This window comes from Anas platyrhynchos, chromosome 2 (assembly GCF_047663525.1).
Source record: "Anas platyrhynchos isolate ZD024472 breed Pekin duck chromosome 2, IASCAAS_PekinDuck_T2T, whole genome shotgun sequence".
Taxonomy (NCBI): Eukaryota; Metazoa; Chordata; class Aves; order Anseriformes; family Anatidae; genus Anas; species Anas platyrhynchos.
The window spans coordinates 107,549,379-107,565,994 of record NC_092588.1 but is presented as its reverse complement, the minus strand read 5'-3'; the positions used below and the strand labels follow the sequence as shown (position 1 = coordinate 107,565,994).

The 16,616-nt window shown below is 43.3% G+C and overlaps 1 protein-coding gene across 2 annotated transcripts in view; it reads left to right on the top strand.

Moving 5' to 3' along the window:
- The window catches only part of JARID2 (jumonji and AT-rich interaction domain containing 2), a 202,810-nt gene that overhangs the window by 107,748 nt on the left and 78,446 nt on the right, over positions 1 to 16,616 (top strand). For both annotated transcript variants that reach the window (XM_038175718.2, XM_027451254.3), the window contains exon 3: positions 6,859 to 7,000. In XM_038175718.2, the coding sequence (XP_038031646.1) occupies positions 6,859 to 7,000 (142 nt within the window). The remainder of the gene's footprint in view (positions 1 to 6,858; positions 7,001 to 16,616) is intronic.

Below are 16,616 nucleotides of genomic sequence, written 5' to 3'. Positions count from 1 at the left end.
GTGTCCCTTTGAATGGATTTTTTTTTTTTTTTTGTATAAACATAAAATAATGGAAATGTAGGCTTTGAGTGAGGTTTTTCTCTGGGTAATATGTTGCAAGTGTTGGTTCCTTTATTTATTATTATTATTTATTTCTTCCAGATGCATATTTCATAAATAAAATGGAGCCTTGTATTATGGCCTGGGGTGGTTTCCCAACAGAAGTAAATGAGGTTCATTTTTGGCTGTTACGTCCTTGTTTCTACCAGTTTAATAAAAAGAAAAAAGAAAAAGAAACCACCAACACAAAAAAAACACCGGCAACCTAAAGGCAAAGAAAAGCAGAACGTAATGAAGTTGTGTTAAAGCATCAAAACAATGTAATTTCAATTAATGATGCTAACAGGTGCTTGATGAGTGGCTCATAGGTAGGGAACAAAGTCACATAAATGTCTTCGCTTGCTTAATAGCAATTTTGGATGGAGATGTAATGGGAGTAAGGAGCTTCTTTCAACCTGTGTTACTTAATCGCTTCTCTTTGGTGATCTCGTCTTTTGACAAGCTGACAAAAACATCTTGTGCTGTAATGTCATTCTTGCCTGGCTTCCACAGTAATGATGTATATCCACATCTGAAAGCCCTGTCCCGGCCGTTTAGGAGGCCTGTGCAAGCTATTTGCTAACAGATTTTGGCACAACAGCACTCCTGGATGCGTGTGCTCTCTGATGCACCACAATCAACCTAATGTCCAGTGGCTTGTCATCCGAAAAGCCCACGTGCTGTTAACCACCATTAGCGTGGCAATGCAGGGCATCATGTGGTGTAAACAATGACTGCTGCATGCTGTGGGCTCCTTTTTGCTTTTGCTTTTTTTTTTTTTTAAGAGATGGAAAACTGCTTTAGTTCTGTATTACCAAGTGAGATGAAAATAGCATTTTTAATGACATCCATACCTAAAAAAAAAAAAAAAAGAGCAGATAGGTATCTCTTATCCCAGAGATATTTTTTTTTTTAAATTATGTGACTACCGTGAAAACCCAGTTCTTTAGTCTCTAAGACAACCGTGGCATGAAAATAGGCCTTATTTTCGAGGCGTGTTGTCTGTTTAATATGTAATGTGATACCTTGTCATGCTGTGACAATGTGACAGATGGCATTTGCACTGTAAAACTAAATTATCTTTTGTGCATAGCTATACAACAGCTAAATACAGTAACTCCGTACAATGTGCTGATTAATGCGGGCTGTTGCAGATGTTTTAGAGATACCGGGATGTTTTAACTTGGCGTCAAATGATTAATGGTTTTATTTAACATGCCTACCAAGCTCTTGGTAGCGTTTCAGCTTGTGTTCTGGCATGTAAGGGCTTTTGGGAAGAGGAAGGTATTCAGGGTTGTTGACAATGGGATGTGAATTTGTATTGTCTTGCAGCTGTTTGTCACTTGGAAAATGGGCAAGGGCTATTCAGTGAGGATGCTTGGCAAGTAAACTTGTGTGTAAAATTACAGCTCCTAATAAACTCAAGTCCTGCGGTGCTTAGGCTGAAGGAAAACAGGGTGTGGGGAGGCTTTGGCTTGCTTGATGTTGGTTTTCATACAGAACATTATCTGCTTGAAACTACAGGTAGTGGAAATACCTCGAGAGCTGAAGGCGGTACCTTTATTTCTCGACATCATGCGTGCAGGATTCAACTTTGTTAGAGTTACGCAGTGCAGAGATACCCAAGAGCTTACCCCCGTTCAGATGGCATGTGCCTGTCAGCCCTGGTGTGTGTGGTTAATTGCTGCTGCAGCTTTCCTAAAAGGGATGCTGCAGAGAGAAGTAAATTGCTATTTGTATATACATATATTTTTTTCTGCAAAGCTTTCCTGTATGCTGCCGAGACTGCACAGCCAAAGCTGGGACAGGCGAGTCCATCAGCAAGCGAAGCTCGAGCTCCGTGCCGACGCAGCTAAGATCTGCTCCTGTTCTGTGCTATTGCGTGCCCCCATAAATAACACTGTCATCCTGGCGCGCGGAGGACATTGCTTTGAGTAAATCCACTTTTTTAGCTTCTTGCAACTTGTCTTTATTTGTTTTGACAATTGCCCTGGAATTTGTACCTTTGTACCAGCCGGCAGCGACTCGACTTGCAGTGCGTGGGGAAGAATGCAAAGGGGGAGGCAAACCCAATATCTCTTGGCATCTGCCGCGGTCAAGACACACCGGAGAGCCCAGGTGTGGATTTGAGTTGTAGCAGGGATCTGCACCACAGCTTCCCTGCCACACAGTGGCTGGCGTGAGGTCCTCATCCCGTACAGAAAGCTGTGAACGCAGCCGTGTTGAAATGCCCCCTTTTTTTTAGGTCATTTTTAGTTCCTTTGGCTTGCGTTCGAGCGTTGCTGACTGCTGGTTTTCTGTCGTGATGGCTTTGTGGGTTGCCTCCGCCTGTGAGAACTGACTGGAAATACAAGCGAGTGCTTCTCGTTTCCTGAGCCGCCTGAGCGTGGGGAAGCAGCTCGCTGAAGGAGGTGTTGCTCTCTCGTTGCAAGAGGTCACGGAAACGTTCGTATTCAGACGCCTTGTTGGCATTAGAGTAAGCAATGCAGAAACAGTGTTTTGGAAACACTGTGAAAGTCCCTTCACCCAAGCACTGCATCCGACTAACCACGTGATGCTGAGATTTGTTCAGAGTGGTTTCCTGATTATTCGGTAGCTTTAATAACGAAGAACATACCAGTTAATTGTCATCTCATCTATTCTTAAAACCGATTAACCTACCTCAACCCCTCCCTTGTGTTTTTTTTTTTTTTCCATCTTTCCTTAACGTTGCTCCTTTCTGCTTTACTCTTCCTCCTGTCCCCACCCTGTGTATTTGTACTTCTGCAGCGTTTCGTTGTGCAGCGTGCTCCCGGGTACTCTGATTTTCACATCATGTCTTCAGTGAGCCCGGTGCTCCCGACACCTGCCCAGTGTGTGCCTGTCAGACATTTCTCCAGGTGTCCAGAAACGTGTTAGATCCTGGCTCGAGCACAGACTTGCAGATTGCTGCTAGAATTGTGTGGGTGTCACCAAATTTGGTAAGGTTAGCAAAGCTGTACCGATACACACTAAGCCCTGCCTGCACTGGAACAGCAAGTCTACCTTAGGAAAAGCAATCCTCTTAAGGCAGTGCAAGCCCCCTAATGTAAACTCATTTAAGCTGATTGAACTGCTTTTCACACGCACTGTTTTCGGTGAAAGGGAGCTGGCCATCGCTGGAGGAGGCTCAGCAAGGCCCCTGCTCAATTAACAACCACCATCAAGAAGCCAGTGGGCTAGCGAGGTGCTGCGGGACCTCGGGGAGCAGCAGGTATGGCCCCGAGCAGCTCCTGCAGGGCACCGAGAGCTGGTGGGACAGCCAGAGGGTGGAAAAGCAAAGGAGGAAACAGACTCGTAGCCACGGCTGGGTTTGAAAACGTTCAGGCTGTGAAAGGCAAGTAAAAAGGAGGTATCAGGAGCGCAGTCTCCTTAATACCGACTGGTGTGCAGAAGGCAGAGAGGGATCTTCTGCTTTCCCCCCAGCTTTGTAACAGGGCGGACGTAATACTTGCATCTGCTGTTTTCTCAGCGCAGTTAGAAGCTGATAAACAGATTTTTTTTTTTTTTTTTTTCTTTTTAAGCAGCGCGCAGTTTGCCGTCACAGGTTATGCAGCAGCTTAAAAAAGGATTCAGCAAAACTGTGAAAGTTGACATCCGTGTGTCTGGGATGCATTGTGGAAAGGATGTTAAAATCTCTGCAGCTCACTTTTAAGCTACCCTTTTTAATCACTAGGAATTAGTAGCTGGCCTTTCTTTCACAGCGTCTAATCTTGATCTGCTGAAGCCAGAATAGCCAATTTAAGGGACCATTTGATATGTGAGTTTCTGCATTTCTGACTGAGTCAAGTAATCCGTTATTAGTGACTCAGTTAAAGCAGTGTTTGTTCAGTGCCTTTGAGCCGCTCATGTGTTTCAGTTCCTTCTAAACTTTGGCAGCGAGTACGCACTGCTTCTCTGTACGTATGAATTACGATTTCATGTAACTCATTTTCATATATGAAATTCTACACCCACATATAATCCAAGTTCAAATTTAAATTTAATGACATTTATTTTTTTTTAAAAACATTAAGTCTAATATGACTTCTAAAACAAACACTTTTTTTTTTTTTGCTCAATACTACGGGAATAAAATTTATTTTTATTAACTCTGATTTACTCTGACCACGAGGCCTGAATAATGAGCAGTCCCACAAGGGGACTGACCCTTTTCTTGCTCAGTTCCTTCTCCCTCTTTATGTTTGTGCCATGTGCTGCACTTTTACGAACCATGAACTGCTGCTTCCTCCTGCTCAGTTAACCTTGGAGAGTCAAACCCATGTGAATGGACATGAGAAGGACTCTGTCCCCGCAGCATCCCAGCAGACCTGCACCAGTGGCAGCTCATTAAGGGCGATGAGGGTGCCCAAGTGTCACCCCACACACATTAGGGTCCTCGCCCTGCCCTGTGACACCTCCAACCTGATGGGTGCGCGGCAGCGAAGGGCGCTGTTCATCGCAGGGAGAGCAAGCAGGAGCGGCATTCGAAGGGAAAGGTATCTGGGGGCACACCGAATGCACTCGATATAAAAATGATGGAGTGACAATAAACTTTCTAACAGCCTAATTCAGCATGTGCTTCCTCGCCGGTGCTTGGGAGGAGACGGCTCCCGTGGACTGCGGATGTCTGCGCCTTTCATCACCGCTGAGTGAATTTTGCAATTATGCTGACCCTGAAAAGCTGTAGAACATGACACCCGCTCCCGTTATTTATCAGTAGCTCTCGTTCGCAGCTTTATGCCTCCGTTTTAGGGCACTTGTTTTAATTGGTTTCAGCTGATGATAGCTAACTTCGGTTATCTGCGGTATTATTGCATTTGGGGATGGTGCCGGTTGTGATGAATAATAGTAGACAAACCAATATTTCTCCGTAAGGGGCACAAATCACGCTTGTCTTCCAAGTGCACTGATGGCTTGGCAGGGAGAAAGGATGAATAGAAATTGCCTTCCAAGTGCATGCAAGTTGACAGCCCAAAAGGTGATTTTCTTGACTCATACACTTCGGTTTGCTGGGTTTTACATATGGCAAGGCTCCAGAACAAATATTGCTCTTGGAAAAGCTAATCAAATCCTGTCATAAGAGTGAAGTTACTGAGTATCGGGCCTCAAACGATATGCTTGATTTAGACTTCTCTGGAGTTTAAAAATGGTAAATTTTATCAGCAGGAGTTTCATGGAAAAACGCAGAGCAGAAAAGTTGAATCGCGTTTAAGAATAAACTTGGTCACTGCCGCTTCCAATGAGGGTGCATTCAGCATAAAATCAAAGTGTTTAATGTTTTTTAATGTTTTTTTGAAAAGGTCTGCTTCAGTTCCTCTGAAATACATAAAAGGAATGCTGTCACCCCCCGTCGCATTGCCGGGTTGCATTGCAAACCCCATGGAAGTATCAAATACTAAAACCTGCTAGATCACGAATTGAGGTCTCTTTAGTGTGAAGGAAAACACCCCAAGCAATTTAACAAAAAGGGGGTAAAATTGTAAGCGTGGTCATTTCACTTGGCTGCGTCAGGCTCAGGCTGGTTGGAGGAGATGTTTCAATGCAGAAATCAGTGCCTAGCTCAGGTTCAACTTTCCTCTTGTGAGGTTCATATTGGGGGGTGGAAAAAAAAAGAGGAGTTAAAGCATTTTCCCCACAAAAAAAAAAAAAAAGGTCCAGGCTTCTGCTTTTTAAGCTATATTTCTAAATATATATTTTATATATTCCAGCTTCTGGGGGAAGCAGGCACCCCCCTCCCTGTTTTCTTTCTAGGGTACAAATAGAGAAAGCGCTGCTGAGATGACCGAGGGAGGGAGGTCCCACCAGCATTCTTCTGAGGAACTAAAGCCATGAGACAAAGCTTTGTAATGCCATTTACTGACGCATTTTGATGGGGAGATGCGAAAGCGTTCTTCGGGATAAAGTTACGACTCATACTGAGCTGATAACGTTGCTAGTAATTATCTTCCCTCTCATCATAAAGTTTACTGAGGAATATATTACTCCTTTAATTCCTTCTTAAGTCTGAGTGGCTCCGCTATCTGCTGTCGTTTCGGAAGAGTCAAGTCATCTTGTATTTATTGCTTGGAGGAGAATAAGCAAAATTTGTTGAGCAGTGTGCTTATGCAGGGCCTGATGCTTTCTGCCATCTACGGGACTTTGCTGTGCTTCCAGCAGGGCTAAGGCACAAAGCATCCCTGCTTCCCCTGCCCTCTGCACCTCTGCCTGTGGTCAGGAGTTTCTGGATTTGAGTGATGCTGGGTCAGAAGATTCAGAAGCAAGAAACGTCTGTTTGATGTTAACTCCTTTGGGGTTTAGGATTTTTTTTTTTTTAAAGGATCATAAATTGTTATCGTTGGAAACAGGAGAATGAAGCGCGAGAAGACGACAAATTAATTAAACGGCAGATTAATTTTATAGTGATCTACAGATAAATGAAAAAGATTCTCATCTGCGGCAGTCAACAGGCTGCCTACAACACGGGGATGAGTTTATGACTCTAAGCTGTACCCCTTTTAGCGTAAGGGATGTGACAAGATTATAAATGTGATTGCAAACACCTGTAGGGTAGCTGTTTGGAGCTGCTGGCTTACAGCTAACCAAATCAGAAACATGCAATCAGCCAGTTGCTTGTTGAAGTACCTCTGTGCGAAATCAATGTTATCAGCATAGCTTTTTTGCAAGACGATTGCTTTGGGAGTCGACTCTCTATTTTAGTGTAATGCGTGATTTTTTATAAAATCCATTTGGCCCTGGTTATGCAGGCTTTGAATATTGTGTTCTACTTTCTCATGTTTGCAGGACTTCTCACTAATGGCCAATCTAAAGGATTAGGACCGGGATCAGAGCAGCTGGAGAATGAGAAGGACGATGCATCGCAAGTGTCCTCAACGAGCAACGATGTTAGTTCTTCGGATTTCGAAGAGGGGCCCTCGAGGAAAAGGTCAGTAGAGCATTATGATTAAAGAAGTTGCCTTTCTGCTTTGTCCCTCTCATGCTATCAGGTTGTGGTTATGCTACCAGTGAGGTTGCAAATACTGCCCTGCCATAAACAGGCTTTCCAGCATAGAGTCCTTCTGGTAACCATGAGGATACTGTGAATTTGGGCTTTATCCATCAGTATAGACAGTGCTTGCTGTTGGTTTTTTTTTTTTGGAAAAAATATGTAAAAGCAGTTGTTTTGCAGCAGGCGATTGCTAAATTATATGCCTTAGTACTCTCTCCCTGCCTCCCCTCCCTGCCCCCATGGCATCTCAGGGATGTATCAATAAGTATGTGCGTGTAATTTCAAGGAAAGCATCACTGAAGTAGTGTTATTATTGTTATTTTTAATTTTCCGTGAAGGAAACCATGGTAAGATTAAAAAAAAAAAAAAGGAAAAAAAACATGCTTTCGAAAAGAGAAACTGCAGTAACGCAGTGTTGTGGGTATCGATTGCAAAGGACTGCTTTGAGATAATGCTGTGGTAAGCGGCCTCCTCTTTCCTAGAAATCAGTTACGAAGTCCTCGTTGAACTCTTCCGAGTTCTTACCCTGAATGTGCAAAATGTGGGTTAAAATTGTAGGACTCCAGCCAATCTCTTGCAGAAAATATGCTGAAAATGCAGGCAGAGGCTGGGAGTTGTCCCCTGTATGAAGTGAGAACCAAAACAGGCTGACTGAAAAATGCCATTTAAAAGAGAGAAATGGAAAATGCTTTCTCAACCTTTTTTCCTCCACGCTCCTCTCACCCCAGTCCTAGTCCAACGTGAACCATAAAATAAAGCTCTCTTTCACACAGAAGAAATGTTCTGTGTGACCTTATGAATTTCCCTGGGTAGCCCAATACGGGGTGAGGAGGGTGGTGCCTTTCCTGGCACCAGTCCCCATACCTCCCACCCCTGACCCCCCAAGCTTTTCTTCACCTCTCCAAAGCACCAAACCCAAAATCTATCTCTGTATATGCCTACTAGCTCCTCTGGTGTGGTGTGTCATAATAAAATCTGGATTTTTTGTTGTCCTCTGTGCCTGCTCTGTCCCCTCTGTTCAGTGCCCTCATTCCTCAGCCATGCTTGCAAGGGTCAAGGGATGATGAGTAGCTTGAAGGAGCTGGTTAGGATTAAAAGCAATAGTGGATTTAGGCTTTTTGCCAGGGTTCTTGGCAAAAAAATGCATTTGAGTGTTGCAGGAGAATTTTTTCTGAAAGGATATCTGCTAGTTTTGGCTGTGGGACTCCAATGGTGAGAAGCAGTTGGATGGTTCAGGCCCACGACTGGTTCACTTCGTGGACACCAACTCATCAGATATGAAAAGTAACAGGGAACTCCAGTGCCTTTGGTACTTTCCAGGCTAAAAACAAAACCAAACCAAAAAAGGAAGCCAAGATGAAAAATGTCTTTCTGTCTTTTGTGGAAGACAAGGCACCCTTTCAGTTCTTTATGCGTCATGAGCCGTTGAAACAGCGTTAGTTTTGCTGCGAAGGGGAACGTTCCTGTTTTGTTTCCTTTTACACCCAACACAGACTTTTATCTTCCTTCCTCTCCTAGCTTCCTCTTTGCTGACATACCTCTTCTGGACCCCTCTTAACTTCTCTGAAGCTGTGCTGAGTGTTTTGGTGTCGTTCTTTCTTCCCTCTCTCCCTCTCTCTCATTTTTTGCTCAGCTGCATACGTAATCATGCTTTGATCCAGGTCATCTCGGGAACCCACAGAGCTGTGTCAGGAATACTGGGTGGGCAAAAGATAGGCAGGAGAAGGAGTAAAAGGGATGAGCTTTGAAATGGCTGCTGAGCTAAACTTGCCTGGCATGGAGGAGGATGTCAATAGGATCGTTGCCTGAACTGATCAAGCTTTGTGAAATCGTGTCCTCCTTGTCTTCCCCTTGGGCTTTGTTGAAATCAAACTTTTCGATTGTTGGCTCAGCTGTGTGTACAACCATCGGTGCTCTAGTGCTAAAATACATTTTTAAGTACTCGAGCTGCAGCATGTACTTTATGCATTTTTTCTCCCTCCCCAGCCCAGAGTTGCCCAGTTGTTTGTCTTCCACTGGTCCTGTAGCAGGACCCAGTTTATTTGGTAGTTGAAAGCTGTGGTTTGACCTTGCAGGTCTTCAGTGTAGTGACAGGCTGGTACTGCGGAGGCAAACAGCCTCTTCCCAGTTTCTCGTACCTTCTTCCTGTCTGTCCTGTCTGGCAATCTTCTGGTCTCCAGGGTTGTCAGTTCAACAAACTGATCTGGCAGATTTCTTCTGATGGATTTGAGCATGTATGCAGCATGTCTGCATTCAATTTGCATTTATATTTGATCCAAATTCTTCCTTTTTCAGAGAGAAATTGCTCAAGAATATGGGATGGATAGCAATCTGAGTGGAGTGTGAGCAACTAGCACTACGTTGTGGTCTCACCATGCCAGCAATCTCCAGTGTCAGTTTTCCTTGAGGAGCAACTAGGCAGGGGCTGCTTCCAGTGGGCTACTGGTCAGGGGATTAGTTGTAGAGGGGTAGGTGCTGACAGGCACATGGGTCCTTGTCAGTAGTTAACAGCTTTGCTGTCTGGGGACTGGAGGCAGCTTTCTGCACAGTTTGCAGCCAAGAGGGAAAGTCCCATCTCCATTTCTTTTCAAGTGTAGGGTTTTAGATTTCAACAGAAGTAACAGAATGGTACCAAAAGCGCACAACCTGCCATTTTCTGATGCTACAGGTTTCAGCTGAGATAGCTTGGTGGTGGTAAGGAGGAACAGAAGTACATACGCAGCTTTGCCTGTGTAAAGTCTCCAGATTAGTCAAAAAATCATGAGCCCTACTTACAGAATACGTGGGGTCTGGCTGGACTGGGAGTGGCCAGAATGGCCAGCACAGGACGTCAAAGTACTTAAATTTGTTTGGGTTTCCACTCAAGGAATGGAAAAGACTTGCTTTGGCCTGAGCTGCGTGTGTTACGCATGACCAGGCCTGGGTGGAAGGGAGTTAATCTTAGTAGTAACTACTACTTTCAGCCCGTAAAGAGGTGCTCACGTTATTCTAACGTTTGGCAAAAGCATTCAACTATCGCATCTAAAACGCTACGCCAAACCCGTTGTGTAATGAGTTGCCGTCTAATTGCTGTCTAAGTGAGAGCAGGTGCTGGTTTCTTTGATACTTTTTGGAGAGATGAACAAAAGCTTTGTATGGAGCCTTGATAAAGTATCAGGCTGGACGGCCTTCACGGAGCAAAGACCGTGCATTTTAAAAAGCCACAGCAAAGGTGATTGCCATGTGTTATTCCCAAAGGGAAAGCGTAACTTCACTGTAAGCCCATGCTCTTTTCGTTACGGCTCTCCAACCTCGAGCTCTGATTCTCACTTGAGACGGTCAACAGGTAACAGGCCAACGGGGTTTGAGTCACTGTGCTGGATGTTTTTAAATTTTATGAGCAACTCTTAAGGAGAACACAGCCACGGCTGTATTAATAACGGTGTGCAGGGCTAGCTTTTCAGCAACGATTGCTCACCTTACCCAAGAAGAGCCATGTGCGGAGCAGGCTGGATATGACAGTGCGTTCATCTTTGGTGACAGTGGGCTCTTGCTTGCTTCCTGTTACTAATCAGAAGCCATTCACTCGCATGACCCCCCCTCCCCAGCAGTGCACGCAGGGCATTGCCAAAGGCATTTATCTTTTATTGTAAAGTTCTGTTAATACGAGGCTTTGAAAAGTGAGAGGGGCTCGACTGATTTTAATAGCCACTGAGCTTTATGTTTTGCTTTTATGCTCAACGTTAGACTGTTTTCTCCACTAAGGGAAAGAAAAAGGTTTGTTTTTGTCGGAAGGAAGAAAAATTGGGTGGAAGAGATTTCAGCACAAAACCCAGGGGAGAAAATCTGAAAACATTCAACAGTCGACTGCGTTTCTAGTCTCGTATGGGTTGTGCCAGTCGGAAGCTTGTTGTTCTTCACTCCACAGCTGCTGCACGTTAGTTCAGAGCGACTCAGCGAAGATGGCTGTGCCTTAAACTTGCATTAGAGCCGTGCAAGGTGAGCAGCTGCTGGACACCGAACGTCCCTGCCATCTCCCCTGTCCCTCGGGGCCATTACCGCCCCGTCGAAGGAGCAGCAGAGTGGGCGTGCATCCGCACCTGGACCAAGAGCACGTGCAGCTCCCAGGAGAGGGCACTTCTCTTTGTCCTGCTCTGCTACAGGGAAGGTCATCGCCAGCAGGAGGAAGGCAGAACCCACTGGGGAGTGATTGTGTTTTAAGCTGCTCCAGCTAGATTGGACAGAAGTTGTTTATTAGGAACCTCTGAGGCCTTTAATTAATACAGCAGCTTTCTGCTAACAGTCTCAGGCACGTGAGAGTCAGAAGCGTGGTTCTGTGCTGCAGCAAGGCCAGCACATGGGGTGTGCTCTTGCCCCTTGCATAGTGCTGGCTTTCTGCTGCCTGTTCAATTTCCCTTTTCCTTTTATTATTATTTTTTAAATGCTGCTTTAACTCCCAGATGCTAGGTGAATGCTGAAGCTTGCCAAGCCAAGGGGTGGGAGTACATGGCCAAGGAAGAGGAAGAAAGTCTCCTTTGGCTGGTGATTGCACAGCTGCTGGACTGGCAGAGCTGCACTACACCTTTAGCACAACAGAAAGCCAGGGTAGGCAAGCTTCAGTGCATTAGGCAAGCTGCTAATTTAAGTGGTTTCTTTTAATGATATATCCTTTTCAACTTGAGCTTCAAAAGGCTTGCTTGCAGCAGAGCTGTCAAAAGATTGAAGGGGCTTGGGGTTGGTTTCTTTTTCTTTTTTTCTTTTTTTTTTTTTGTCAAATTGTTTTTATAGTTAATAATGAATAGTCTCACTAACACTAGATTTAGCATCTTCCATGCGAGACGTAAAACGAGGTCAATCCTGCTCCCATGTATGTATGTTTGGGAGGGATCACTGCTCGGTATTCTGGGTGATGGAGAGAGTAGTGCATTACAATTCAGGTGTGAAAGTGGGATACTGCTCGTCATACCAAAGTGTTTTTCCAGAAGCTTTTCAGTGAATTGTCTTTTTGCTAATTGAAACACTATATAATGTATTTGTGTTCAGCTGTTGCCTGCCACCACATAATGTAATCCCACTTATCAACCCAGGTGCTTGTATTATCTTTTTCTAATTTCAGTAGGCTATGCAAATCTGCACCACTTGTTTGCTTATGAAGAAGAGCTATATTAATCCGCAGTAAAAACAAAACGACAGTAAGATTTATGTATTATATATATATATATATTTACCCCCTCTGTAAATTCTTGTATGAGTAGAATATATTTTTAGTGCTGCACATTTATGTTTAAATAACAAGCCTTATAAACAAAACAATAATAGTCCATGGGAGTGAATTTGTGCAAGAATAGTGAAATGACAGATTACCTGCTTTATTACACGAGTCAAGGAGATCATTCTATGTAGTGTGAAGAGGAAAAATCAGGTGATTAATGTTCTTTCTTTCATGAGAAACAAACAGAAGTTGTTGACATGGATTCTTCTCTCCGACAGCCAAAGATATAACAAGGTAGAGGAATCTGGGAACGCTGTAACTTTGTGGGTAGACAGCTATGTAAACAGCTTGTCCGAGTAGGGATTTAATAATTGTGGAGGTATGATTTATAGCAGCAGAGAAACGTTAAGCAAACTCGCTTGTCCTCACCTGCCACCTTCTTTTCAGAAGCGAGGGTTACAGGAGGAGGACATGGTGATCTTGGGCTCAGGCTCTTCTTCCTGGCTTTCCCCAGGTGATTTCCAAGGGAATTTCCAAAGCCAGAGCAGACGGTGCAGCTGGTTCTGTGGTTCTGTCTGTGGCAAACTCCCTTTCAGCTGCATGATAACCCATCATCCCTACTGTCATTTACTTTTATACACGTGTCTCGCCCCCAGGTGTGACAGGCCAGATGTTGATTGCTTGAATACTGGGCAGAGCTTGCTCTAAAACAGCGTAGGAAATAACAGATTCTGCAGTGAAAGCCACTTCTGCAAGGACATTTATCCGTCAGTGTGAAGGAGGTTTTCTGATGCACATAAGCCATCTACGTAAGAGTCTAGCCTGTATTTCAGGGTAACATCAGCTCTTTGCTGCATCTGTTTTCTTCTGTCATTTTTCAGTGTGCATCTGTGCTGTTGCTTGCCCTCTTACCTTGGTGTTACAGTTCAGCTTCTGCCAGCCCCGTGCTCAGCCTGCTGTCCCTGAGGCCAGGGGGAGAGGAAGCATCTCTCTGATCTGATCCTTTTTAGAACCTTCTTGACTTCATTTCTCTCTGAAAATTATCTTTCTATTACTCTCCTGTCCAGAGGGTAAGGCATTTGTGGCCAATCCACTTATGTGGCATTTCAAAGAGACAGGATGATATTAAAACCATTTTCCATTGAGTATCTGAACAGTCCCTGAGTGTTTTTTCATCCCAAAGCCCCATCTACACTGGAAGAAATGCTACATGTGATGGACATTTGTAGGGATATTGTAACGTCAGCAGAGACAGCCTTGTTGCTGTGCCTCAGCTATTTCTGGCTATTGTTGCTGTTCCAAAGCCAGTCATTCTCATCCAAAATAGTGGAAACATGGATAACTTGAAATACTATTCTCTTTTGCTTTGGATCTTATTACCCTCATAGGCAGAAAATTGCATCCTCACCAAATGAACATTGGGGCCCAGAGCTCCTATAGATGTTTGTTCACTCCAAGAATCAATTTCTACAGCGTTTCCATGGCATGAATGTCTGAAAAAAACCACCACAGATTCACAAGTTTTACAAATGAGTGCCTTCCACTTATTCCTTCATTCATAATTCCCCAAAATGAATTTAAAATCAAAAGACAGGAAAAAAAGAAAAGACATTGATTTGCATTTTGAAGATCACCACAATGCCATGATTTCCTTTCTCTTAGGTTATTTTAAAGAATGAGAGTTTGTTTTACAATTTTGATACCTAGCATTAATCAGGGTAGCATTTGCAGCGGTCTTATTCTCTTGGAAAAGAAGAGATTACTTAAAGAAAAAGCATTCAGCACTGTCAAGTATGGATGGGTTTTCAGAATTAAATGAAACACATTCAGTTTCCTGCATAAAATTAAAATTGGAGCTTAAAAAGATGTCAACAGATAAAAATAATTGCCGCAAGAATAAAAGGCCAAGAATGGAGAAGTGGAAACCTGTTGCTAAAATGAGGCTGTAAAATGCTGTCATATTTGCCAGTAAGTAGTTCTACTTCGACTACACTTACTAACAATTTCATGAAGTAATGCTACCTTTTAGTGATCTTTCAAAGGATTAGGAAACAAAAGACATGGGAAGACAAATACAGTCAGAACACCATTGATATTTTCTAATTTGCAGTAACGGAGGGCCCCTCATCTCCCAATTCAGTGCAACATTTGGAATGCAAAGCTGCAAAGAATTTTTTCTTGTGGCAGGTTGGACACGATTTAGTAGGCTACATTGGTACAGCTTCTCCAATCTCCCACCAGGATCTCTGATGATCTTGCTGCTAAGCACTGTAAGACCTACCTTGCATTTTAACTAAAATCTAAGCGGACTGATGATCGAAGCCTGTGATTTCCTTTTATACGAGCATGTAGAGGAAATTGGCCATGGGCTGTTTGCACATGAAATCATTTTCACTATAATTCTAACCAAGTGTTTTGTAACTACGCTGAGATAAAAGCCAGCCTGGACTGGACTAATGTTGTCCTATCTGCCCTGGAGACAATAGCAATAATAATATTAATAACAACAACAATAATAAAAATAAACCGAGCACAACTCTAGGGCCTTAAAGTGGAGGCGTATCCCAACACCGAGTTTTAGGTACCTTTTCTATTTTTATTTTTTTTTAATAATTGAAGACTATGCTGGTTTGGCAAACACTAAACTCCAGGAAATCTTATTCCATCTTTATTTTCATGGCCTATCTGGAACCTGCTCACTGCTTGAGTGGTAAGAATATATTCTTGACATGGAAATGACAGCATGAGCATGTACTACTGCCAATTCACCAAAAACGACCATAGTGTGTGTGTTTTTACTGCGATGTGTTGGATCAAAACAGATTTTGTCCCCCGTAGGGAGTGGGTCCCAGGTGTCTTGATGGAAGAGGTGCTGGGCACCATGAGCACTGCTCAGAGATGGGGCAGTGCTCGTCAACAGCGTGGTGGTTTCAGTGTAAGAGTTTTGTAGCCCTGAACTGAATTTTAAAACTATAGATCTTTTTTACTGTAAATGTCCTGTCTGGAATCTTCCCAGATCTCTTGTGCTGATATAAAACATGCAGATATTTTACATACATGGCCTAGCGTACACAGGAATAGAGCTTTTCCTTTATTTTCCTCCATTGCTGCATCCAATAGCACAGGATTTCCTGATGGAAGCAGTTCTTTTTTTCCTCCTTAATCTGAACACTTGCATTTTTGTTATTTTCATGCTATGTTTATAGTTAAATAATTTGTACAGTAACAGCCATGTTATCATTATGTTATGATTTTATGTTTTCCTTCCTTGTTTTTCTCTCTCGGTATTTCTTCTTGGCCCTGATTAAATAAACTAAAGCTTAAGGGATCGCTGACCACGTGGCAAATTGTTTGCAACTTTTTCCCCTCCTAGATATATGATAGTCCATTTCCAGTGGTAGCATCCTTCGTACAGCTTTCAGACAAGTTCTCCCCAGAGTTTCTTCATGGTAGTTACTATGGAGATGACCATCCACTCTTCTTCTCCCTTATCCTCCTCCTTTCCTTGAGCTCCTGCAGCTGTTATTTATCTTTTCAATGAAGTGGAGTTTGCACGGATCTCCTTTCTAACGTCTCTTCTATTGCAACATCTCATTTGCCTGTAATGCTTTCACTTTTACGAAATCCTGTAGATACTCATTTATATGAATAAAATACTGGGCTATGAGGAGAGAGTGAGGAGATCTCTAGTTAGAGGGGTCACTTCTGAAGCTATGATCTGATTTGAGCTGTTTTCACAGTTGAATTAGTTGTTCATTGGAGTCATAATTCTGCAAAATGAATTAACTGGTAACGTGTGTGTGTGTATGTATGCTGAGTGTCCAGGATAGGTTTTAGAATTTATTTATTTTAAATGGCAGCTTTTAGAATTCAATATAAACATATTCTGGTGCAAGTTAAAATTTCTCAGATGAAAAAATGAAAATTGAGACAACACATCGTTAGCCTTTTAAGTCTGAGAGGCTTTTCTTTGCACGTCATCATAATTTCGAAAGCTCTTTATACAGCTTTATATATTCCAGCTTTACCAGAGAAATGTGGATACTTGGGTTGTCAGCTATTCTGTCACAGGTAGGATATTTTCCTTTGCACATGTGTCTGTTGTATTTTTGAACCCCTTGTCTTGGGGAAGTTTTACTTCACTTGGTGTCAGCGGCTTGGTGAATGACTTAAAAAGAGACTTGAAATGTGGTCTCCAGCCAAAAAGCTCTCCCACAGCTACCTGTCCAAGGGGAAATCCCACCCCACAACTCGTGTAGTTGCACTGCTGCTGTGATGACTGCTGGTTTCTTACCATAGCTGCATCTTCATCCTGCCCTTTTGTGCTGACTGGCACAGTTTGTCACCCAGCAAAATCAAACA